The 25,395-nt window shown below is 38.0% G+C and overlaps 1 protein-coding gene across 6 annotated transcripts in view; it reads right to left on the reverse strand.

The window, feature by feature from the left end:
• The window catches only part of CDH12 (cadherin 12), a 626,739-nt gene that overhangs the window by 11,288 nt on the left and 590,056 nt on the right, over positions 1 to 25,395 (reverse strand). For all 6 annotated transcript variants that reach the window (XM_085570925.1, XM_021546438.4, XM_021546413.4 and 3 more), the window contains 2 exons: positions 24,942 to 25,195; positions 5,462 to 5,598 (listed from right to left, as the gene is read on the reverse strand). In XM_085570925.1, the coding sequence (XP_085427051.1) occupies positions 5,462 to 5,598; positions 24,942 to 25,195 (391 nt within the window). The remainder of the gene's footprint in view (positions 1 to 5,461; positions 5,599 to 24,941; positions 25,196 to 25,395) is intronic.

A 25,395-nucleotide genomic window follows, 5' to 3' on the forward strand; every position in this document is an offset into this window, starting at 1 on the left:
ACTCACAATTCCTCTGGGCAACCCCTGCCAGTGTCTCAGCACCCTCACTGTAAAGAATTTCTACCTCATACCCAATCCAAATCTACTCTCATTCAGTTTGAAGCCATTCCTCCTTGTTCTGTCATTACATTTTGCTAGCTAAAGTCCAGCTTTCTTGTAGGCTCCCTTCAGGTATTGGAAGGCCACAATTAGGTCATCCCAGAGCATTCTCTTCTCCAGGCTGTAAAAACTCAATTCTCTCAGCCTGTCTTCATAGGAGACATGCTCCACCCTCTGATAATCTTCATGGCCATCAATGGACCCTTCAAATTATTTGCATTGGACACTTGCTTTACAGTTTGTATAATCCTTGGCATTTCTTTTGTTTATAACTAACACAGCAAGGGGCAAAGTCTCTTCACGTTGTCACTGTAAAAAATTGCATGCTTTCTTCCTTATTCTTAGGAACTACTAAATGCAGTAATAGTTTCATGAGATGTCGGTCAAAACCAAAGCTATTCCCCAGTGATTTCTTAGTTACATAGGACTAGCTGCAAGATGAACTTTGTTTTACTTATTTACAAGTAGTAGGTAAACTGACCAAGCTATAAACACAGATTGGAACCAAGAAGACAACAAAAATGCACCACCCAGATCACACTTTTGTAGTCCCTACCTATGAATTTAATATAGAAATATTTAATATTTAATAGAGAAAATATATAATGACATCTCTTTGAATTCTCATTCATTTCCAATTCAGCATCATCTCTACTTGCAGAATGTCTCTGTGGAGGAGGGCATTGTGCAGTACAATCAAAGACACAGTTTGGTCTAGCAGCTAGGAATTGGGCACTCATTCTTTAGGAGCCTAAAGAGCTGGAAGATATCTAGATCACTTGTTCACAGTTGAATTGGTTCCTTTGTATAACAGGAATTAAAGGGCAAGACCTCTATAGAGAGATGAGAAAATCCCTGAACAGGTCAAATTCACACAGCTACTGGGAGAAACAATCTGACCTAAAACTTGCCTCTGAGCAGTACTCACTGAAAAGGAGACATAACTGACATGGAGAAACTCAGGTTTTGTTTTAGATGTTTTTGTGTGTCTGTTCATTTTAAGGTACAACACTGAGAAACAGGGGTTCAGGACATATTCTTCAAACAGATTAGAGATTAATGCATTGCCACCAAAATGCAGGCATAGATGTCCATTTCCTTTTAGGAATATGTTCACAGTGCCTTTCCAATAAAACTTTTGAATGTATTCAAAATGTATGCATGATGTACATGAAAATATCAGATGATTTTGATAATTTCTGTTAGACATATAAGTTTCTTTAAGAAGCTTTTTAGGTCATATTTTTGTAAACTCTCTTGTATAAATTACTTTTTGCTGTTTTTGCAACAGTTTAGGTAGTATGTGACCTATACTTTTAAAATTAACAGAAGGATTTGACTTTTTTTCCCCCTTAAAATCACAACAGGATAGCATGCTCTGGAAATATACATAAATATGAGTATAAATTTTGCATTTATTTCTCACTGATGGTATCTGATTTATTCTCTGTGATTCTTTGGAAGCTATATTAGAGGCCAAAATCTTCTATTCCTAAGTATTTTAGCAAATTAGAATTTCACCTTTCATAAATGGTCTAGAAAAGTCAGATATGAAAGTAAACAGAACCACCAGAGCCTAAGATGAACCTATTTTCATTTTGTTTATATGATTTGCTTTCTGGTTTGTGCTGACATCACTTTAACTACTTGTGTATATAAATGAAGACTGCAAGAAGATTGTGTGCAGCTTTGAATTTATATGTAATACCAAAGACCTGTAATACTTGATGTGAACAAGCATGAAGAATTGCATTTAAAATACTACTTTGCAGACTTGACTTCCATTTTCTCTGGTTTTTGGTTGTTGTTTCTCTCAAAATCAAGTCTTCATGAACCCTGTGAACACAATTGTGACCTACATACTACTATCAGTGAGTGAGTCACTAAAAACATCTGCTTTATGCCTTTTAAACCCAGATTACACAGATGAGAAGACAAACTGGTGAAATCATGACCGTAGAAATTAAGAAACTGATTTCATGTTTTGATTCTGTAAGATATAGGGAAACTAATTAGCTTCATCAATTTATTTTATCAACCTAATTAATTAGCTGACTTAATTTTCCCTTGTTTTTCCTGTCTGTAAGACAGTGACCATCCTGCTTCCTTTTTTTGCTTGATTACCATCATTTGTCAGCATCATAATGGTTCAAAGCTATTACAGTAGTAGAAAACATGTAACATTCTTTGAATAATAAACTTGTGAAAATCCAAGGTATCTGAGAAAATAGATACTGACTATTGAGGGGAACTGCTGATTATTTAATCCCAGTTATGGTACACAGGAGAACATCAACTCATTCTTGAGATTTAAGGTGAGGTTTCTTTAACAGTCTCAAGATTTGGGCCTAGACATAGGAGATTTAGGAAGATGGTTCGGACAAGAAGGATTATTACATAATTTTTACCCTTAAATTATGATTTGAGGGTAGGAAAGCAGTATTAAGTTCTAAAGAATTTTAGCTATCTCCTCTTCTGTAAAATTAAAAAAAAACATTTCCATACTAGGTAATTAGGCACCATATGGAGGAAATTTTAACACTGGACTGTGATTTTTTTATGCCACTATGCTCTTATAGCAGCTCTTGGTACAGTTTTAACCTGGGGCAACCAGTGGTCTTGTGGACAATTCACATGCATGTGCTGGGAATTAGTAAGGGCAGGGACTACTCTTAAAGGATTGATTTACATGTGGGGACTCTGGAAGGTAAGAAGGCACAGAAATAAGTTACTTAATGCCAGCTGGCCTTTGTACTTGAAATGAATGAGAGCCATGCTCAATTTATTAGTTTGGATAGATTCTATGGCATCAAAAATGTTCAGAAACAGCAACCATGCAGACTAGTAGAGTGTTGATTTATTCTAATTATAAAGAAATAAAACAACAAGCTAAAATGAAATATAGTCACATAATGAAAAAATCAGAGGAATTGGGAAGTGAAATGGGAGAAAATAATGTGAGTCTGAAATAACCTTCACCTACTCAAGCACTTTGTTCTATATAAAACCTGAACTTTATATTTATGCATGGGTTAGAGATGTTCTACATCCAGCTGCTTTCTCAGCAAGTCTGCAGTACAATCATCCATCTCCTTAAAAACATCTCCATTTAGGGACAATTCAAGTAAAGTTAGTTTACAGAATGACCATTAGGATGTGCCTAAAAATTGTAGGAGGTGTTGTTGCTTTTCTCTCACAATGAGAAAACAAAATCTTAGCAATGATGTTTTTAAATAACATAATCTGACTGCTACTAGTTATGCATCTAGTCTTATTTTATAAAGATATATTATATTTGCAAAACTATACATTATATATATATATTTCCTTATAGAGAGATAAGTCACCAGGAAGTGGAAATACTTCAATAACAATACTGTCTGTTCTTTTCTGAAGAAAGTTTATGTAGCTAATTTCAATAATGGGCCACCTATTTATCTAGTCATGTATATGTCAAGGCACTTCTCAGTGCATTTTTCCTGTGATAAGGGAGGACAGTTTCAGTTTCTATGCCAGCACTGGACAGCAATTTTTTATATCAATATTTCTTCAAATATAGCAATTTCCCCTCAATCTTTTTTCAATTTTTTTCTCTCTAACCATTATTTTTTCTTTTGTGCAGTGTGTCATCCCTCAATCCTCCACCTTTTTTCCTACGCTCTTAGTCAGACAATTGCACATAATGTTTTGACAATTACTATAGTTCAAATCCTCACAGATTTTGCCAGGTACTAGTATAGTAGAGGTATGGCAATTGTTACCATTACAGATAATGGTTGATGTATGAATATTTTGGGATCTGCTCCAATAAAGCACAGATATGCTTTAGGTGCAGATTCTTAGTATAGCAATTTATAAAATTGGGGATATCAAAATATGTACTATTTGCTGCAGCTCTGCTTAAATGTCATATTATTATATATATGTGTCCATGGGCAAATAAATTTCAGGTTTTTCGATATCTTTAATTACTCTTGGGAATAATAAACAGATTTAAATCTGTTTATTAAAGTTTACTAAAACTGTTTCCCTTGCTGCAGGAAAAAAAAAAAATTACAAACCTCAAATATCTTTTTCCCACTACTAAGCCTAAATAGTTAAGTTTTAATGAAACATAGATCATGATGAGCTCTTCTTTTTGCATCTACCTGCCTTTCAGTTTATCTGGAAACAAATTACTGTTCTGCTGGTTTTTCTGTGAATACACACCTGCACATGTATCTCCATGCACTCAACCACTTCTGAAGCTTAGGTTTCTGTTAGTGTATGTCTTTTCCAATCTAGTGATAAAATTCAAGTGTTCATTTGACTGCTGTTCTCTTTATATTTTCAGGTTCCAAGGAGTGAACCCATGGTTCTTTTTGAGATAACTAGAACTGAGAATTCTGGAGTTTTTTTAATCTGAAATAATATATACCATCTCTGCTTCCCAAGTCTCTCTCTTCCTGTTAGTAGCATGTATTTACTTTTGAAGACTCGGCCAACAATATATTAAAAAAAAAAACGTTACTTGCTACAGAAATAACGTTTGCCTTTTCTGACATATAAACAACACAGAATGAATAAGAAATACAGTAGGACCCTCTTCTACAGCCTATTGATGTCAACAGAAAGAATTCTGTGGCCTTTGCACAACTGCTAAGTGACTGGAAGACTTTATTCAAAGCATGAGATACACCCATGAGAGTTACAGTTGGACAAGACCATGAATGAGAAAAGTCACACACATGGATGGCAATTAAGAAAGTTGCAGGTACATAATATAGTGGAAGAAGGGACTTCTTATAAAAAAAATACTATGAAAAAGACAAAAAGACAAGAAATGAAACTATCCCACCACAAATCACATAGGAAAAGAAGCGGTTAGGCGTAAAATTTTGGGCAGAGAGAAGAGAGCAGAGATGCAGCACACTGATAAGTTCATTTAGGGCATTAAATCTTGACTTACTTTTAGTGTACTTTCTATCTGACTATCAAATTACTCTTTAGGTTATTCTGCCTTCAAAAAGCACATTGACTGACCTGTTGTTTGATTAACCTAATTTCCTATGAAGTGACTTACAAAATCAGAAATCAGAACTGGAAGGCATCCATACAGCTCCTCCTACTCTCCATGCTGACAAAATGTTTTTCAGCTTCTAAAGGAACTGTGGTTACATGAGGTCTGCTAGAAAAACCTTACTAAACAGGGCTGATTGAACATCACAATTGTCCTCATGAGTCTGGGAAAATGATATTCATTGAACCTTCTCAAATAAATTCTTGGCAATTCAAGTACTCCTCACATTATATTTATACCTGAGCATTATATGCTGAGAAAAATATCATATTAGCATATTAATTCAGTTTGTGTCATACTTACTAACTTTACTTGCAATTATAGAGAAATTGTATTGTGCTGTGCTTTCTCTGTCCAGTAATTCATTAGTAGCAATGGTTCCTTCAGTAGCATCTATTGTAAAGTAGCTGTCCACATCGTTCTTCCAGTCCATGAAGTATCTGTATGTGAAAAATATTAAAGAAAGTAGATGCAAATGTGCAAAGATTACTCATTTATCATAGCAGCAGTGTATCTGCCTCAAGTTTTGTTATTTTTCTCTTTGCAGCTATTACCATCCTTGCAGGAAGACGACAATAAAGAATGATTTATTTATTTCTTTTTTTGCTGGGCTGGAATGCTCAAGGGGAAATGGGATATAATAAAAGGTTTAGTACTCCTGGTGTTCAGATTACTTGAAAACCTTGAAGTCCTAAGAAGTTGATGCACATCTTCTGTGACCCTGATTACTTGTATCAGCCACTTTGGAAGCACTATATAGGCTTAGAGGGAAAAAGAGAAAAGGTATGTGAAATAGGGCTTAAGGTGGTGAGTGGTGATGAAGAGTATGCAAGATCCAGTCTCTTTACATCCATTTGTAGCTGCAGTGGGCTGGACATAGCCTTACAAAGAGGTGCCCTAAAGGATTTTGGCAGAGTAACAGCAAGGGAGATGGAGAAAAGTATGCTTATTCCCACACACATATATAGGATCGATAAATTGCACTTTGCCTGTGTGAAGAATAGGCACCTTTCACTGGACCTGTGAGGAACAGGGAAATGCCATTGTTTTGTGTAGTTTTGTGTAGTTTTATTTTGTTTTGTTTTTCTGAGCCCTTATTTGTCAAGAAGTGTGAACATAGATTTAAAACTAGGAAGGTTTATTTATTTCTTATTTTTCTCTAGCGAGGAATAGAAAGCAGAGATGTACCTGCTAAAATAGCTGCTTAAAAGCAGTGTGATAACTATCCCAAACCCATTTCCCTTAAATGCTAATTAATTTGAAAGTCTATTTTCACATTTGATGCTACTGTTTGCAGTCATAACACGATAGTATTTTTTCTGATGCAATTGCCTCCAGCTACTAGTTTCCTTTTCATTGTTAGTCTCTTCATACCTTGATAGTGTTTCTCAAAAACTAGATGGGATGAAATTGAGAAAGCCATTTGTGAGCAGTAGCAATAAGAACAAAATGGCACTCACCAAGTACATTCAGAAGATTATAAAGCCTAGAGTACAACTTCTATGACACCTCATTTCATGTAAACCAGTGAGAACAGGAATAAAAGCTGCTTTTTCCATCTCTAATTAAAATTATTTATGTATTTAATATAGAAGGAATGGAATGATAAACACTGTGTTTACTTCTGCAGAAGGAAGCAATGGTAGAAAGGAATATATGACATATTCATAAAGAAAATATTTCTACTTGGTACTAAGAATGCCAATACCTCTGGAAGACTTGAAGAGCAAAAAAGCCACAAATGAGGTGATGTGCTTGTTTGGAAACATTTTGTTCAATCAAAAGTACAAAACTATTCCTATCTGTAGATGAAATAGGTTATTTCATCAATTGACAGGCATCATTACCAGTTTGCAGCTTTAATTGAAAAGTCTCAGAAATGGTTTGCTAAAGGCAGCATGTATCCTTTTACATAGTTGAGCAGGCACATCTTCTTGAATATGATATTATTATCTACCCATATTGGTAATTTCACTCTCTCTGTTCAAAATTTGCTTGACATTAAAATTATGAAAAATATATAAACCATTTATTAGAAATATCATTACCCAAAGATACTTGCTCAGGAGCAGCAAAATTACTCTGTCAGACTTTGCATGTTTAATAAATTATAATTTCTTCCAATATTAAATGCACAGCAACACACAAATAAATGAGTTCAAAACATGAGAAAGTCGCTTGGCTTTTATTGCCCCTTAGGAAGATTAACTTTGCCTGAGTATTCTGCATATTGCTGTATGAACCAGAGAAAAAAAATACAGGCCTTAATTCAAAGCACCATGTAGGGGATGACCTCCTTCACCAGAAGATTTGAAAGTACAGAAAACATATAAAAATATGAACATTGTTGTGTTGGAGGTGGAGTTCAGGCATGAATAATTGTAGTATCAGAATCTGATTGTCTGGAAGCATTCACACAGGTGACTAACCATGCACAGGCCCAGTATGCATATTCCTAAACATCAACAGGATCAAAGTCCACAGTAAGCACTGCAAGACTAGCACTACTCCTGCTGGTACTTCCGGCAGAATTCCTCATGGCTTCCACGGAAATGGGAATTGAATTAAACATATTGTTTCAGCACCTCTCATTTTAAGATTATTCATATCTAATTAGACTAACAAAGGGAGAGGTATAGGCAGAATTATTGGAAATATATTGTCTAAAATAGATAAATTAACAGGAAAACCTGCAAACAAGCATCCATTCTCCCTCCTTTCATTGGTTCTTTGTGTATAGTACCCAAGAAAACATACCTAGTAGAAAAATCCTCTTACAGGCAGATCTTCTGGACACAGAATTTCTCCTAGGTATATCAGTAAGTCTGTCAAGCTTAAGAAAAGTGGGAATGGGACCCCATCTATCTGGTCTTGAAATGAAAATTTTTTGGGACACCCCAAGGGGAGGTCACTTTTGGCAAAGACCCTAAGAAAATATAGTTTCCTTTTATAGGCAGAAATCACTCATGCTCAGTGTATGATTTTTTATAAATAGGACAGCAAGAGCTAATCTCTTTCTAAGGCCAACTTCCTAGCCTGAGATCTGTCCTTAATTTGGAAGAGATGCTTTGAAGAAGAGAAGAAATGGGAAAAATGTCTCCAACCAGAAAAATCAGTAACTTTCCATAGATCAACTCAGATATCTGGGACATAAAGCCTGACATTTTTTGTGAGATTGGGATACACAGAGGAACACTGTTGAAATAACTGGTATTAGGACAGCTGTCTAGATCTTCCAGTCATGGTCTAGCAGTTTGAAGCAACTGAGGTTGGTTTATTTGACTGCTCAGAGTGCCTGCAAGACAGACCATGGATAAGTGCACTAATCCTAAGAGGCATTTCCTTCCTTGAAAAGTTAGGGAGAACTTGTTATAGGACAAAGCAGAATTATTGTTCAGAAGCCCCTCTACAGGCCTGCCTGGTCACTCTCATTACCAGACATTGATATCATTCATATCCACTGGCAGTGAAGAAATTTTGACGTGTATGTCTCCCTGAATATTCTTTCCAGCAGAGAAGTGTATTCCAGATTATATTGTTGAAAGCAAGGAGTGTGTGGAAGGCTATATCTTTGCTAACACTGTCTGAGTTTTCCCAAGAATAGCTTCATTTGAACATTATGTAGGATAGAAGAGATAGAATGGAAATATTAATTTTTAAAATTATAAGATTCAAGCCTATAAGGCTCCCCCAGAGTCCACACTGACCTCTGAGGAGCTCCAAGAACAATGGATACTCACCCTAGACAGTGAGGTTGCATGCCCCTCACGAGCTCTCACAGAACCCTCCCACAGAAGAGGACTCACCTCCTTGCCAAGAGAGGAGGACAACAAGGAAGACTGAGTTGACTCTTGGAGCAGCACGGAAGATGGCAGGGCTTGATGGAGTGCTATTGAACACATGAGTGACAGCAGGTCATCCTTGGGAGGATAACAGGAACTCCGAGCCATTGAGTAGACAGCTGTAGTGCCTTCAGACTGTTATGCCATGAATAAAAGAACTGGACAGCTGTCCTGTGCTGCAAGAGAAACCCGTGTGACAACATGCTCTGAAGTGATGGGAGGCGGCAAAAGGCTGAGGAGGCTGTGAAGCTGAGGACTCAGGATGTATTTTTTGGCCTTAAAAATGTGGAGGGGAAGATTTCTTCTGCCTCTCACAGAAAATGCTTGTTCTTGATATTATGATCGTGTAATTTAAGCCAAGAAATGAGCAAGGTAAGACATGTAAAAATGTGTGTCTTTTAGAGGAAGAGAAGACTGCTTTAAAGCTACACTGGGAGGATTAAAGCCAAACAGCAGAGGTAAAACTCAGGATTGACCTTAAAGAGTGCTAAAGCACAGACAATAGATAAAGTGAAAGATAAAGGCAGTGAGTGGAAATATAAGATCAGTACAACCAAAATTAGGCATTTGAAGGTTAATGGCTTCTGATCATTGTGCCTTTCTGTTCAATAAATATTTCCTTAAAAATACCTACTGATTTTTTTTTTTAGTTTGAGAGGGAGAAATAACCAGGTGATGGAGGAGCTTTACAAAAATACTTTGTCTCAACTCACACTTTGCTGATGTAAAGCACATCGCTTATTCTAGTACCTAGTGACTTAGAAAGCTGGCTATTTTTAAGAAAAATATTGCAAAGAAAGGTAAGGCATGAATTAACAATTTTCTGTAATGTGATAGATCACTATTTTTGTATATGAACTTAAATTGTTTAAACTGCATTCATTTAAAGTTTTATTTAAATATTAAATTGCAACTAAATAAAATTCAGGGTCTATGACAACTTGGGATATATAAATACCACCCATCATATCAGAAATAATAAGCAGTAGCCTAAAAACATTAGGAACATAAATGAAAGCTACAAGAATTCAGTTGGATATTGTGATCAGTTAAGATTTTTGGTAATTACAATATATCTATAATTAAATAGATGAAAGAAACATTAAAGCAGGAATGGCAAAAGGGATGAGGGAATGGATGAATACAAATGAGATTCTAGGTGTGATGAGATTACCTGAAAGCCCAAAGAAATTTTCATTAGTATAATAATCATGTGCTGTGGCTTGAAATTATTAGATCTCTGCATATAACTGGATGTTGAGAATGTGACACCTCTACAATACAGTTTTGTCCTGGTCAGTATGTCAATAGATAAATATAAAAAAAATTAGAGGAAGCTTACAGAGAAACAAGAACCACTGTCTAGGATCTAGGAATTTCCAAGTTATAAGGAAAGATTAAAAGAACTAACATATTATTAGCTTGGATAAGAGATGAAAAATGGGAGACAGGATAACAGCCTACAGATAACTGAAGAGCTTTAACAGCAAAAAGGGGATGGTTGGATTTTTTTCAACACACATAAGTGAAGGGCCAAAACTCAGGAAAATTTATGTGTTGTAGCAAAATTTTTCTGTCAGTGATGTATGCACATTATGCTGCACACCAGAGGAATGACAGAAGTGCTGTCACTTGGTACTAAAAAGGCACGCTGGGTAATGTAATAGAGACTGTGGAGTAAAGGAAATTTCTAGAAAGGTGGAATGATAATTCTTATAGTCTTTATAATTGTAGATCTGCTAAATAGGAAACAGTATCATCATACCAATCATACTCGTAAGGTGCAGTTACAAATATTTTAAAGTATAACAATGGTTTTCAAGTCTTTTTAAGATTGTTGTTAATAAAATGTAGGAAAACAGGTAAATTACTCCAACAGTGATAAACAAGACATTTAGACTTCAAGTCAAGCCTGAAAGAATTACAAAAGATAGAAAATGCAATGTATTGAAGGATACAAGCTATGTGTCCTCCAAAATACCATCTTGCCACTAAAATTTCCTTTCTGCAATTCTAAATCCATTCACTAAGTTATCATTGTATAAAACTCAAACCTTATACCTTTTTAAGTATCTAGTCTTTTAGGAAGGATAGTTTTGCATTAGTTATAATATTTTGGCTTAAAAAGCAGAGAATTCTGGAATTAGTTTAACAGAAGCCCAAATAAGTTGCTTTCGCTGTACCCTTTTCCAAAGGAGTTCAGCAGTGTAATTTCTCAGAGTGCTACCCTGTGATCTGTATTTCAGCCTTCCCACAATGAATGTTGTCTATACTGCCCATCAGGTGATGACACTTAAGAGAAGGATGAAGGGATTATTACACCTCGGGAGAAGGTAGGAATGCTTCTTGTCATTGTTCCATACCTATCATTTTCATGTATTTTATGTAACACTTGATCTTACACAAGAAAAGCACAGTTTGAGTCTTTGACATACTACTTGACTGGGTTCACAGTTCTTATACGTGGCTCCCTACTTCAGTGATTTTAATCAGGAGGTAGAAGGTTTAGCGATGTTAGTAGTCAGTATCTTAACGTGGTCTGGAATGAGTAGTATCAGTGCAAATAAATTACATTTTTCTCCTTTGGAGAAGATCAACCATTATGCCAAATTAATTGACAGGAAAGCAGTGGCTGCAGACAGTCAAATGAATGATGGGTCAGAGTCAAGCGAGGGAAGCTGTTAAACTTTTCATAAGCCTTATAAATCTTATATAGGAATTTTAGTAAAACATGGTAGGTAATATAGAAATTAAAATGTGCTGCAGTTCAGTTATTAGCCCTTTCAAATGGCCAATTCTGCCTGTCTACAACTTCCTGTGATTTCTCTTCCCTCTGACTTTAAAGATTTTGTTCATTTGCTTATCTGACCCGCCAGTCAGCCCCACTGTCTGCTCTGCATTTCTCATTACCAGCTGAGTATCTTATCAAAAGCTGTTGTCATCTGGAAAATGCATTGTTTTTATTCAGTCTCAACATCATTTTTCCTGCTTCGTTGAGCAGGCAGAACTGCAAGACAGCCAGGCAGAGGGAAAGCTTTGTCCTGCAGTTTAATTAAGTCTCAGTTTTTGGACTGTGAGCAGCAGTAGAAAGCATGTTGGACTTAACACCCTCACTCCCGGCTTAGCAGTCAATCCTGCAATGGTGGGAAAGCGGTAGAGCACTTTCTATACCAACACTACACATTATAGACCCTGAATATCATTTCACCCTGATTTGAAAGGTGTACATTTGCCCTTTGCCCTGCTGCCCATGGTCTGTTCACTCCCCTTTCATCCAGCCCATAGCAGGCAGAACCTATCACCTGCATTCACCAAGGTACCCAGGTACCAGAGGACACATCTCACCTTGGAGAAGAAGAGAAGGGCTCTTGCTTTGCTGGTTTAGGTGGGGAAAGAGCATGCTGGGATGAGTGTCTGGATGTGTATGAGTATCTCTACTAGTGGGCACAGTGAGTATAGAAAGATGGAGCAAGTAAACCTGAATAAATACCTCAACCCTTAAGAAAGCTGAGAGGGTGAAAACAAGTGTGATGACCTGCTGTCCATCAGATAGCCTGCCATAGTAGAAACCTAACATTTATTTTGCACTTGGGTGCATCTGAAACCCCAGAGGATAAGATAGAGGTCCTTCTTGGGCTGAGGCTCCTATGCCTGGCCTGGAATGCTTTGTCTTCTGATAAATGCGAAGGCATTAAATATCATAAAGAGTATAAAGGAGCGAGCCCACTGGCATATATCCCATATAAATATTTTTGATTGTTTTCTTTTGTATCATATAAATAAATAAATATAAGCTCTGTTCTATATCTTTGGGAACCAAAATCTGAACAAATATCTTATATTTTTATCCATTTAAAAAGCTGAAATAAAATGCTGATGCTGAGATAATAAAAGGAAAAGCAAATAAAATAAACATGCTAACTCTAGAGAAAACTGCAGAATACAGTAAAAGATTTATTGCGTGTTTAGATCATCAGTTGGGACTCAGATTGTCAGCTAGATCTGCAAGGGGAAACAGTGCAGCCAAGAATTGGAGGCTTCTTTGTGTTGTTTTGGAGCTGATTTGGTAAAGTGCTTATAAAATAAGAGATTATTCAGAACAGTTCTGATGCTGCAGAGCTGTGGTATTTTCCTCTTTAATTTCTCTTCCATAAATCTCTGATGTATCAAGGAATGCAGAATCTACAGAGGTCAGTATAAGTATGAAGTCACCTATTCAAAGGTTTTATGAATTTCATGAGGACACCAAGGAAAATTTGCTGAATAAGCATCTCCTTGCTCCTGTTTGCATGCTGATGTTTTGACCTGAGCAACATCAGGTCCCATCCCTTATTCCTAAAAGGGGTTCCTCTCTTCTCCTATCTCAGTTGAATTTCTGTGCTGTTTCCTTCACACTATTTTCAGATTTATTTTCTAAAATAATCTGTTGTTATAGATCTGTATTGTTACTATTTCAACAAATGCTGACAGCAGTTTTTTAGCCATCATAGATAATTCCCTGCCTTTATTTTCCACAGATTCTGTTCCATTTTATTAAAGATGGATGTCACAGAATCAGAGCAGGGTGAGGTTGGACCTCTAGAGGTCATCTGGTCCAAGCCCTCTGTTCAAGCAGGGACACCTAGAGCCACTCATCCAGGACCAATTCCAACTGTTTTTGTAAAATATCTCCACAGATATTCCACCACTTTCCTGGGCAATCTGTGCTAGTGCTTGGTCAACCTCACAGCAAGAAGTGTTTCCTGTTGCTGATATTCAGAGGAAACCTGTGTTTCAGTTTGTGCCCACTGCCTCTTGTCCTGCCTCCGGACTCAACTGAGAAGTAGTTGTTTCCATACTCTTTGCAGCCTCCCTTCAGGTGCTCCTGTGTGCACTAAATTAATTTATAACTGTTAAGACCCTCTTGAGCCTTCTCTTCCCTTCTCTTCCCTTCTCTCAGCCTTTCCTCATAGAAAGAATACTCCAGTTCCTTCATCATCTTCAAGGCCCTTTGCTGGACTCGCTGCAGTATGTTCCTGTCGTTCTTTTAAGCCCAGAATTAGGACACAGTAAAAGCAGAAGTATCTGAGATCTGTTTGTAACTACAGTCAGAACATGACTGAAACTTCAAAACACAGAGATCTCAAAAAGTGTAAAACTCTCAAAAACACTGTTGTTTAAACTTTATTATTTAAACTGAAAACAACAAAGTGCAAAATATATAAGAAATTCTGTATGCAATAACAATTTAAACATAACAATAAACTTGAGTATTTTAGGACAGAAAAGTATAGAAAATGCTTACAAACAGACCTAAGGGACAAATTCAAAAGGAAAGGACTAGTTGCAGTGGTAGTTATCAAGACCTAAGGGACAAATTCAGAAGGAAAGGACTAGTTGCACAAGGTAGTTATCCTTGTGGAAAGGGATAAAAGACCTTAAATGAAAAATATTGGGAAGATCATTTATTATTCTATACTAATGAAATATCTACATGGTTGGCTTGGGATACCAAAGTGCAGATTGCCAACTAACACACTTCCCTGTAGCACATAGGTTTTTCTTAGACATAGTTTTAAGTCCTGAGCCCTCATAATTCTCTGTCAAGTCCTGAGAGGTTCACCAATTGAGGTGATATGATAATGGCTCACAATTTAATCTCACAATTGCTTTCTAGAATCCTTGAGAAATCCATTCCTGAAGAAATTTGAAATAACAGTTCTTGATGAAAAATCTGGAAGACTATTATTTGAGGTAAAGTAACAGTTTGTGCCTCTGGGATAAGAACTGGCTTTGCAAAATCATGTCACCAGGTGGTACAAGTGCTGTGAAATAAACCAGAAACTATTATGAACTATTATGATCATATTGTTCCTTTCCCCTCACTTTGGCTGTTCTCAATTAATTTAAAAGCTTTCCTTGCCAGGTCATTCTTTGCCTTGGATCTGAATGCATACGTCTTGATTTTCAGCATCCACTTCCTTCACAAACAGGTCATTCACTGAGAGCTGTAGTCCATAAACTTCTTGGATCTACACATCTGTTTCAGTTTAATCTCCTGACTGACATTTTATAGTGTAATATGACTGCATACACCAACAAAAGATCACTTGCTGTTTTTCACAAGCTTCAGTAAATTGATGAATTACTGACTGTAAATAACGATTACTGGCCTCTCTCAGTTTTAGACTTTGTTTTCAGTTGCTTTTGACTTGCTGGACTTAGGAAATAATATTGCACACTTGAAGTGCAACCAGGAGTTGATCTAGGAAAATTTATACAAGTCAAATGAATCCCACCAGTCTTTTATTTGGGAAGGTCTGATTTTTCACTAGTACAGTCTTTCTGCCAGAAAGTACTTACCTTTGCTCCATTTTCCTGCCAGTCTTGAGAAAACCCACAGAAATCAAAATGTCAGTCTGCAGAATTGCAAAGGATTTTTAATGCACAACTCCATCTGTTTCCAGTGAACCAGCTGCAGCATCACAGAGGTCTAATAAGTGACTACATTTACCATCCCCACTGATCCTGTGTGATCACTTCAGCCTTAAATAGGTAGATTTAAGATTAAGGTTAAGACACGTTCACACCTTTTTTGTAGTTTCTCCTTGTAGTAGCTCCAAGCCAATCACTGAATCAAGGTTCCACAGATCCTGAATTGATACAACTGAGCCACTTACCAGCTGAGCTGTAATAATTGTCTATGTGCACTTAATGCCATGCAAGTGTAAAATAAAATGTAGTAGTTTAAACTGTCATGAAGAAAATTGCCGCAATAATTTATTATTCACTCTTTGGGTCATGGTAAAGGTAAAGTAGAGACTGTGCTGCTAGAAAACATCTCCTTTTGACAGACAATTTATATACAGAATAAAAAGATTTTTTCTGCCTTCTGCTTGAAGAGAAGTCACTTTTCTGTCCAGTTTATTTAAACCACCCAGTTGCTGAGGAGAGACTGGGTCATTCAAACCTAGAAAATGACAGAACAGTGCATGGGACCATAGGGAAAAATATTACAGGAAAAGGGCAGTGGAGTAAAGGATGTGATTGCTTGAGTTCATGAAGATGAAGTTTAGGAGCTAGAAAACAGAACAAAGGAAGAGCCAGAAAGTGGGGAGCAGTGGGAGCCAAAAGTAGGAGTTAATTGCCTATATCATACCTTTATTGCTGGAAGGTAGGTACATGGAGATCTTGCTGATCATATGATAGCTTGGTGTTCACTGAGTCAAATGAGAATGGAAAGAAGAGGATGTTGAGGAAAGAGCAGATGTGTCTGCTAAATGTGGCATTGGAGTCCCTGGGTGAGCAAGGATACAGGGACTCTAAGCCAATGTCATCCAGTTCTAAATGCAGATATATCACTGGCCAGAGACCTCAACCAATCACATGTGTAATTGGAGCTCTTATAAAAGGATCTGGAGGAATTAACTGGAGGCTGTCACATGGAGCTCTGTGGTGTGTGTGTTGTCTGTGTCTCCAACCACCGACCCCATGGAACATGCTGATAATTAACATAATTGCTAAAGATATACCTTGGGATTCAGAGAAAATGTTGGAGGGAAACTTGGTTTCCATAGTTAGAAGATAAAGTAGCTGGAACAAAGTGAAATACATCAAGACACAGATCAAAAAAGGTGTCTGTCCTCAGCAGAAGAAAATATGAGGATAAAGCAGGACACCAATGCAGCTAACGGGAGATGCTTCAGCAGTAAAGATACAGAAAACAGCCATGGGAGAAACAAAGATTGTGGAGTAGGAGACTACTATTAGACAGAGCATAAGAGAGATAAGAAAACAGTGGGCTAGTAGGAGGACAGCCAAGGCATCTGCAGCAGAAACTGAGAAGTAGCTCTGCAGTGTTTGAATTAAATAGTTTGGATAAATTAGAACTTGGAATAGAGGTTTTAAGAGTGGGGTGTGTGACAAGGATTTGATAAAATGCAAAGGATAGAGTATTGTGGCAGCTGGGACCTGTGCCCCACCGGGAATGCCACGGAGGGTGCCAGATAGCTATAGAGAGCTTCCACTGAAGGCAGGAGGACACTCAGGCTGCTGTGTTTTCCAGAGAGTTTTATTGAGGGAAAAGCGAAGTCGGAGGTGCAGGGAGACAATCTCTCAGGAAGGGGAGCGGGCTCTGAGCGCGCAGTCCCGCGGGCAGGGTGAGGTATGTAACAGAAACGGGATCGGACGGTCAGGTACAAACCAGCCAATAATGGACAGATACAGGGGAGGAGCAGGGATGACCGACAGGGTGAGGACCGATGGGGACGGGGGAAGGGGTGGCTAACACTAGGGAGCCAATGAAGGCATAAAAAAAGGAACATTCCAGAACAAAGGGATAGCTCAAACAAAGATGGACATGATCAGGGATAAATGATTGGCATCGGGGGAGGCAGGAAAATTATACAGAAGTGGTCTCCCAGGGCATCCCAGGTGGACTAACCCCGGGACCCTCTCCCACAGAGTATAGCTAAAATTGCAACAGAAACTGACAGGAGGCAACAGAGCAAAAAGTGTGCAGAACCACCAGAGCAGCTGAAAAGGAACCAAAATTCATGAATATCAACATCTCTTATCTGTACAAAACTGACTTGTTTCTCTCCAAAAATGGCTGTCACTTAATCTGTTATTAAATGAAGATGCTTAAGGTGCTGGAACTAGATGTCCCAGATTTGCTATATATGCATGAAACTATAAGATACATTTTAATGTCACAGGGTGGGACTTTTCTTATTGAAGAATAAGTAAATTCAAAATGAAAACACAAAAAAATGGTAAGAATTATGGGACTGAAAAGTCAAACTCTTACATATTTTAATTAATCTTGTTGGTGGTTGTACATAAAGAAATAGTGTTCTAGGATTCAGGAAGAAATCTTTATTTTCTTGATCTCAACATGACAAAGTATTTTTCTGGGCAAACACAACATATTCATAAAGGTGTATGGACCATTGTGAACTAGTTCAGGAAAAGAAATAAGGCTTTTCCTTTGGAACCACATGCAGGGAATACAGTCTTGTCCCTGAGATACTGAGGACAGGACTGACCTATGGATAGTACACATGGCTTTTTACTTTAAAATCACAGTTTCATGACTCTCAACTCGGTCAAGAAAATGCACAATACCCACAGCTTTCCTGCTATGAATGGTTCTTTCGGTTCATAAGGCAAAACTCCTGAGTCAAGCAGAGAAGACATGAAGGATAGTGTTTTGACACAGAAAATGAAACTCATTGTTAATTAGAATTGTCTGGGGTTCACATCAGGGACAATAATCCTCTTATACTTTATGTCAGAAGATCATCTCCATGGCAATCTGACCACTTCAGAAGTGTCAGTGCAAAGTTGTTGAACTTCTCACATACTGTTAAATGGAGCTCACTAGGAGGTACTGCAGGTAATTCAGTCTTGCCCTCCATTTCTGCTTTCTTGTTATTTAGACAGCTTTGTCTATAACATTCATGCTGTATGGACAAATAAAACAGTGATTTTTCGGAAGTCCTAAAACCCCTTCTTCCAGAAGTACAAGGATCTTTACCAAAACCTTTCATAGTTACAAATTACGGACCTTACAACACACTACAGGACAGCAACATTTTTTTCCTCCCAGTCATCTTTAAACTGCTGTAATCTAGAGGACTCTGAGAGGAAAATGAGATCAGAACTGTTTTTGCAAGTGCTTTGGGATTTTTAATGGCCAAAATGTACATAGGACTTCACCTTAACATGTTTCTATGGATAAAATGGGAATAGACAAAAGAGATCACTTGAGACACATAAGCTCCAGATTTAACACACTTTGAAAATTAGGTGCACTGGGGTAAAGTTCCAAAACAGCCGCAAAGCCAGTCACCCTTGCAGGTGTTGTATACCTGCAGCTCTTTTTCTCCTTGTGCTTAATTTCCTGTTCATTACTAAATGTATGCTCTGTGTCCTTTTACTCCAACATCTCTAGCAAACATCTTCCTACAAAAAAAAACCTTTTAATGCTTCTGACTTGTCTAAAAATTTAATACCAGTAACAGAAGAAAAGAGAAAAATAATATAACCCTCGCCATTTTCAATGTCCTCCAGCAAAATATTTTTCTTTAATGGCTGAGTCCGGTTTTCATCCTTAGTCATTATCTCCCCCTTACTGATGTGTCTAGCATAACAGACATAAAATTTTTGTCTGATAACATGGATTTACTTGCACTTTTTAATGGGCAAACCATTCCAGGAAAACATTTCACAGAAAATGAATGAATTTGTAGAGAAACTACAACCAATAGTTGTAGTACTACTAGAACTAGCCGGTACTTTGTATGGACTGTGTCTTTAAAAAGCATGACTTGCTTTTCCCTATTTGTTTAGAGTGCATATTTACTCAGAAGTTGCTTGGACTCTTTTGCAATATGATGAAATTGAAGTAATTCTTTAGCTCTATGAGATCATCTAGATTTTAAGCAGCTAACAGAGCATTGCAAACACATTTAATGCCTTCAAACTCATTTAAGCTTTTCTAATTTATGGTCTTGTTTTGTTGTTTTTTTTTTTTGTTTTTTTTTTTAATTTAGGAGATATAAAACTTATGAAATATTGAATATTTATACATTGGTGTATTGGGTTGAGATGGAATTAATTTTCCAACAGCAGACTTCACAGTGCTGTGCTCTGCATTGATATCAAGAAAGATGTTGATAACATGCCACTGTTTTGTCTACAGCTTTGGTACAGCATCAACTCTGCATCTCCAATATTTCCCAAGATCCTGGGAGGGGACACAACTATGCCAATTAAATTAACAAAAGGGACAGACCATACCGTATGACAACAGCCCAGATATAAAAGCTAAAGAAAGGAGGAGGAAAGGGGGGACATTTGTCATTTACAGTGTTTGCCTTCCAGAGAAACCACTATGTGTGTTGAAGTCCTGTGTCCCAGAAAGTGGCTGAACACTCCTTGCTGATAGGAAGTGGAGAATAAACCTTTTTCCTTCACTTATGCATGCACAAAGCTCCATTTTTTGCTTTAGTAAACTGCCTTATCAAGGTGTTTTCCATCTAATTTTCACTCCCCATCCAGCTGGCTTGGTGGGCACATGGCATGTCTACAAGGTCAACCCACCACAGTCCTTTTAGTGCCCATGGAGTGAGACAAAAGCAGTTCTGTCTTTCTCTCCCCCCCACCCCACCGTCCCCACTCTGTCTAATTCTCTCTGTCTGATTGTCTGTCTATCTATGTATCTATGTATCTATGTATCTATGTATCTATGTATCTATGTATGTATGTATGTATGTATGTATCTATCTATCTATCTATCTATCTATCTATCTATCATCTATCTATCTATCTATCTAATCTATCTATCTGTCTGTCTGTCTATCTATCTATCTATATTGCATGCTAGAGTAATAGCAGTTATCTAGTAGCAAGCTCCTTTGTGGGACATGATGTTTTTCAGCTGTGCTCCTTATCTCTCTGTTTTGCTGAGTTTGCTGGGAACATGTTAACACAAGCAATAGCCCTGTGCTTTGCCCTGACATAGCAGCCTTGTTATGTGGGGGGAGTTATCTCCCTCTCCCTGCCCAAAATTGATGTGAATGGGTTTATAATGCAGGCTCCCATAGACATTGCTCATCCTTATTTAAGCTGCTTAATACTATTAATAGTATTAAAGAATACTATTGGCACACTATGGGATTTGTGGAATCTGGTGTAATCCTGGTGTAAGAAAAAAAACTTTAAGTATGGAGATATTGAAATGTGCCCTAAGGCATCCAGTTCCTGGTAGTAGGGTGGAAGGATTTGGGCAGATTCCTAGGGTGGTAATTGCCTCCAGTTATCTGTGACTTTACACCTGAACATGAGACCAACCCTGGCAAACTGACCCGTCAGTGATGGAAGGGTGCCTTGCCCACCCCAGTGAAAGCCAACAGCTTCCTGCCCTGTGCTGGGGCCAGACCTGTGCCTGCTAAGCCACTTGCAGTCCTTGCAGAGGGCTGTAGTTGAGGCAGGAACCCAAACTGCATTTGAGGACACTATGGATGACACTGGGACTCAAACCACAGCAACTACAGTACTTGAACCAGTAGTGAAAACAAAATAACGGATAGGGGAAGCTACAGGTCCATATAATTGATAGGAAAGGGAGGAAAAGAAGGAAGAGGGGAAGGTGGACAATCCAGAGAGGAGAGAGCGGATGAAAATGCTGGTCATTCAACAAATAACTTTGAAGGAGTGAGACAAATCAAATAAGAACCTGAAGTTAGTTGTTCCTTGACCTCATCAGAACTTTGAGACTTGCAGAAAGACTACAGTCGCGAGCCAGGCGGTGCTGGGATAACAGGGCTGACAGTCAACAATTAGAAGGTCATGAGGCCACAACAGCTAAAATCCCTTGCTAGAGATGGGGAAATTGAAGGAGGAATTGGAAAAGAAGGAGCAATTTGCAGTCTCTAGAGATGGCCTCTCTAAAGCATGAGGGCACAAAATCCATTTAAGGAAGATCTTATGAATTCCTCAGGAAAGTGGATCACTGCAGATGAAGGTATCCAGTCCTTGAGAGAATTAGAAGTCCTGGAAGTGCTCTATAGTAAAGTAAAAAGGGATAATGTCCCTGTCTATGTTTAGGAACAAAGTTTAGGAGAAAATGCCCTGGAATGAACATTTCCTCTAGAGAGAAGGGCTTTGATAACCCTGTTTGTCAATGAGAGAAATAAATCCTAGCAGGTGAAAGTGAAAAAACCCCAAAACTGTTTATTAACAAAAATAAAAAACCAAAAGGGTGCCCACAAGGCACAGAAGAGGATTGAATAAATGCTAGATACTGAAATTTCAAATACTTAACCCCAATCCCCCACCAGACAGCACCATCATGAAGCACAGATGGAGGCTGCCCTTCTTTGTATCAGGGAAAGGGAGAACAGGAGTTAGCATAGCTACTCAGGCAGAATAGATGGGAATCTTTCTGTCATTAGTCTCTTCCTCACAGGAGAGGCTGGTGGGTTTTAGTGTCCTTAATTGTGTTGATTCAGCTCACATTTGGGATGGCCTCCCCACTAGCTCCCCAGGTGGGTGAAAAAAAAAAAGTTTAAAAGAAAAAAAAAAGGCAGGAACAGTTAATGGGGAAAAAAAAATGAAAAAGAAAGCAGATGTTTCTTGGCATAAGCAGACAATTATGAATAAAGTATCATTATAAAATCACCCCAAGACAGTCCCTAAAGATCTAGAGGATGCCCTTTGCACAATGGCCATATGGAGGAAGGTGGCTCAAAGTGTCCAAGAAGCATCATCATATAACAAGTTGTCCCAAAACAAAGGAGGCCATGCTTTATGTACTGATGGATCTTTCTGCATAAGAAACCATCAGAGGTGAAAATCTGCTGTGTGGGGTCCTACACAATGACTGCTGAAGGAGAAGAAGAGTCAAACCTATTTGTAGGAGTGAAAGCCATCCAGCTAGCTCTAGAGATCACTGAATAAAAAAAGTGGCCTGTATTCTGCCTTTACACTGACTCCTGGATGGTGTCTAATGTCCTGTGGTGGTAGCTGCAGCAATGGAAGAAGACTAACTGGAAACACAGGGACAAACCCATGTGGGCTGCTGTACTGGGGCAGGACATCACTGCCCAGCTAGAAAATATGGCTCTGAATGTAACTCATGTAGATGCACAGGTGCTCAAAAGTCATACCACTGAAGAACACCAGAACATTCTCATCATGTTTTTCTGTGGGCATGAACCAGCTAAATCAACTCATAAATGTGACACTGGAGGACATGTGCAGCTTATTGGTGTAAGGGGTCAGCAGGAAGAGCAGCGAGACTAAAATGTAGGGTTCTTAACTGTAGATGGGCATTTGGACACTTAAGTAGTGAGTTCAGGGTTAAAAAAATGTAGACATGGACATTATAGAATGGCTTAGGATTCAATATTCCAGTGAACACAGTATGTAGATAAACCATCAAGAGAAAATTATTTTTCTTGTGTAGTTGCAAAATACAGAATAAGTAGAAAGCACTTGAGTCTCCTAGGAGCATTTGTGAAACAAAAAAATCTCACTGAAGAGTGGTTATACACCCAAATCATTCCACTGTCATATGAAAAACTGCTCAACAATGTGATTAAAGGCTTTCTATCTCGTTGCAAGAGAGTATGGTTTTCAACAGAATATTGACTTAACCAGGGCTATTTTCATAGGATATCACCAGGGAAAAATTGTTCAGACTTCTGTCTTAGTGAAGGTTTTCATCCTTTTTCAGAGAAGGAATGTGCCACAGACTCATAGACAAATAAATTTCTATATTTTCAAAAATGAAGATTATACTATAAAAAAGTGAAACAAACAGCAATAGTAATAGTTTTAAGCAAAATTAACAGTGACTTGACAAAGCAGGAGCTAAACAGTCACTCTTGTATGTTATATTTTTGCATATGATTACAACCAGCATGCTTATTGTATGTTTTGAGAGTATAAGTACTGACCCAAAATACACATAATTAATAAACATGGATTTAAACAGTCCAAATTCAATTTTTAATATGCATAAATTTGCATGCATTTGGTAGACACTAGTGGCATTTTCCTGTTCTGTCACAGTCCCATTTGATAAAAAATAATATTTAAAGATTGATGGCATGCATTATGTCTTTAATATTTCTTATAAAAATCTGGGGATAAAAATGCTTCCTGAAGTCAGGTAGGCCCAGCACAAACTGGTACTGGCAGTATGTGCTAACAACTGCCTACATCTTAGACTGTGTCTAAGCTTTAAGGAGCTTCCTTATCAGTACATTACTCTGGTTTACTTTAATCTTTCTAATGTGGCTGTAAATAGGTTTTCAAAATCAATATATTACATTTCTATACCAGATCCCCCCTCCTTTTTATTTCATTAAAATAAGCTACAGCAATAAATGAGAGACTTGCCTGTAGGAGTTTCCTTGTGCTGAACACAGCCATGTTGATCAGCAATCATGTCCCCACTGCCTCAGCCAAGACATATGTGATGATTGTTTATGAGAGCATTTGTTCTTTGCAAGATGTAGAGAGTAAGTAGTGAAAGGCGCAGTTCTGTGACCCACTGGAGTCTAACTCAAACAGACATAGCACGTAAAACCTTTCTCACTACTGTACCTTGGAGATATTTTTGTGGAAGACCCAGTGTACAGGACCAGACCTGAGCACATTTTGTCTCAAACTTTCTGAGCATTGCTTCAGGAAAGGTGTGATCAGAGGAGAGGATCCTGCAGAGGTGGGGCTGGGCTGTCCTCAGCCAACTTCTTGCTTCACCTTGAGACTCATTCTCAGCTTCCACCTGCCAACTCATGTCCTGGAGAAATGCTAGCTGTGCATGTGCTAAAACAGTGCGAAAAATCTACTTTACATAAGAGGTGTGCACCAGGTTAACTATAAAAGTAATGGATTTGGCCCCCTCAGTCTCTCTAGAGGTGTGTTGTGACATGTGAACCAGCAGGGTTTGAGGAGCTTTTTGTGGGAGTTGAGAACTTACAAAACTAAGGGCTACCACTTTTGTGGAAGTACGCTGTAAGAATTTAAGGGCTTGTTAGCCAGCACCTTGTGAGTCAGAGTTATAGTGATGGTACAATAATAGCATGAGAGTTCCCTGGCATGTCATTGTTCAGCCTGAAGGAGAATTTATAGCAAATATCATGTCCTCTGCCAGTGGGTTGTGACATGCAGACACCATGCTATTCCTTAGTCTTAACACACCATCTCTTAAGTCATGTCAGTGTGTGGTAACTTACATGATCAGTATGATAAGAAGCTGTGAACACCTAATGATAATTCACCCAAATGAGTATCTCCTTCCAATATTTTTTTCAGAGCATCAGTTATCTGTTACAGTGACAGACTAGGTATATTTTATATCTTTACACTAAGTTCTTTGCCAGTGCTTCCAACTGTGAGCAGCACTTTGGGTTGTCAGAGAGGTACTAAAGGAGGAAAAACTCTCTTACCTGACTGAGCTGCTGCCAGCATCGAGGTCTTGTGCTGTCACTGCACCTATAATGGTTCCCACAGGTGTATCCTCATAGACTTCCATCGTGTACATGGGCTTGCTGAACACTGGAGGTTCATCCATGTCCAACACATTTATCTTCACAGTGGCAGTATCTTTGAATGGACCCACTGAGTGAAATCTATGGTCAAGATGGAGATTGGAGGCCTCTACCTTAAAGGTGTATGCCTTCTTCGTTTCAAAGTCTAATGGCTGTAGAAAGAACAAAAACAAAACATTAGATTTGACTAAAAATTAGACATTGCAAAATCACTTTGGTTGGATTAATCTGACAAAACTTAAGATTCCTTTTGTGTAAAACTAATCTCCTGAGCTAATCAATCATTTAAATTTGTTTTTCGGTTCATCTTATGCTAAGGTGAATTTTGAAATAGGCCAGATGAATCATAGTC

The sequence above is a fragment of the Lonchura striata genome, chromosome 2 (assembly GCF_050655825.1).
Source record: "Lonchura striata isolate lonStrDom1 chromosome 2, ASM5065582v1, whole genome shotgun sequence".
NCBI lineage: Eukaryota > Metazoa > Chordata > Aves > Passeriformes > Estrildidae > Lonchura > Lonchura striata.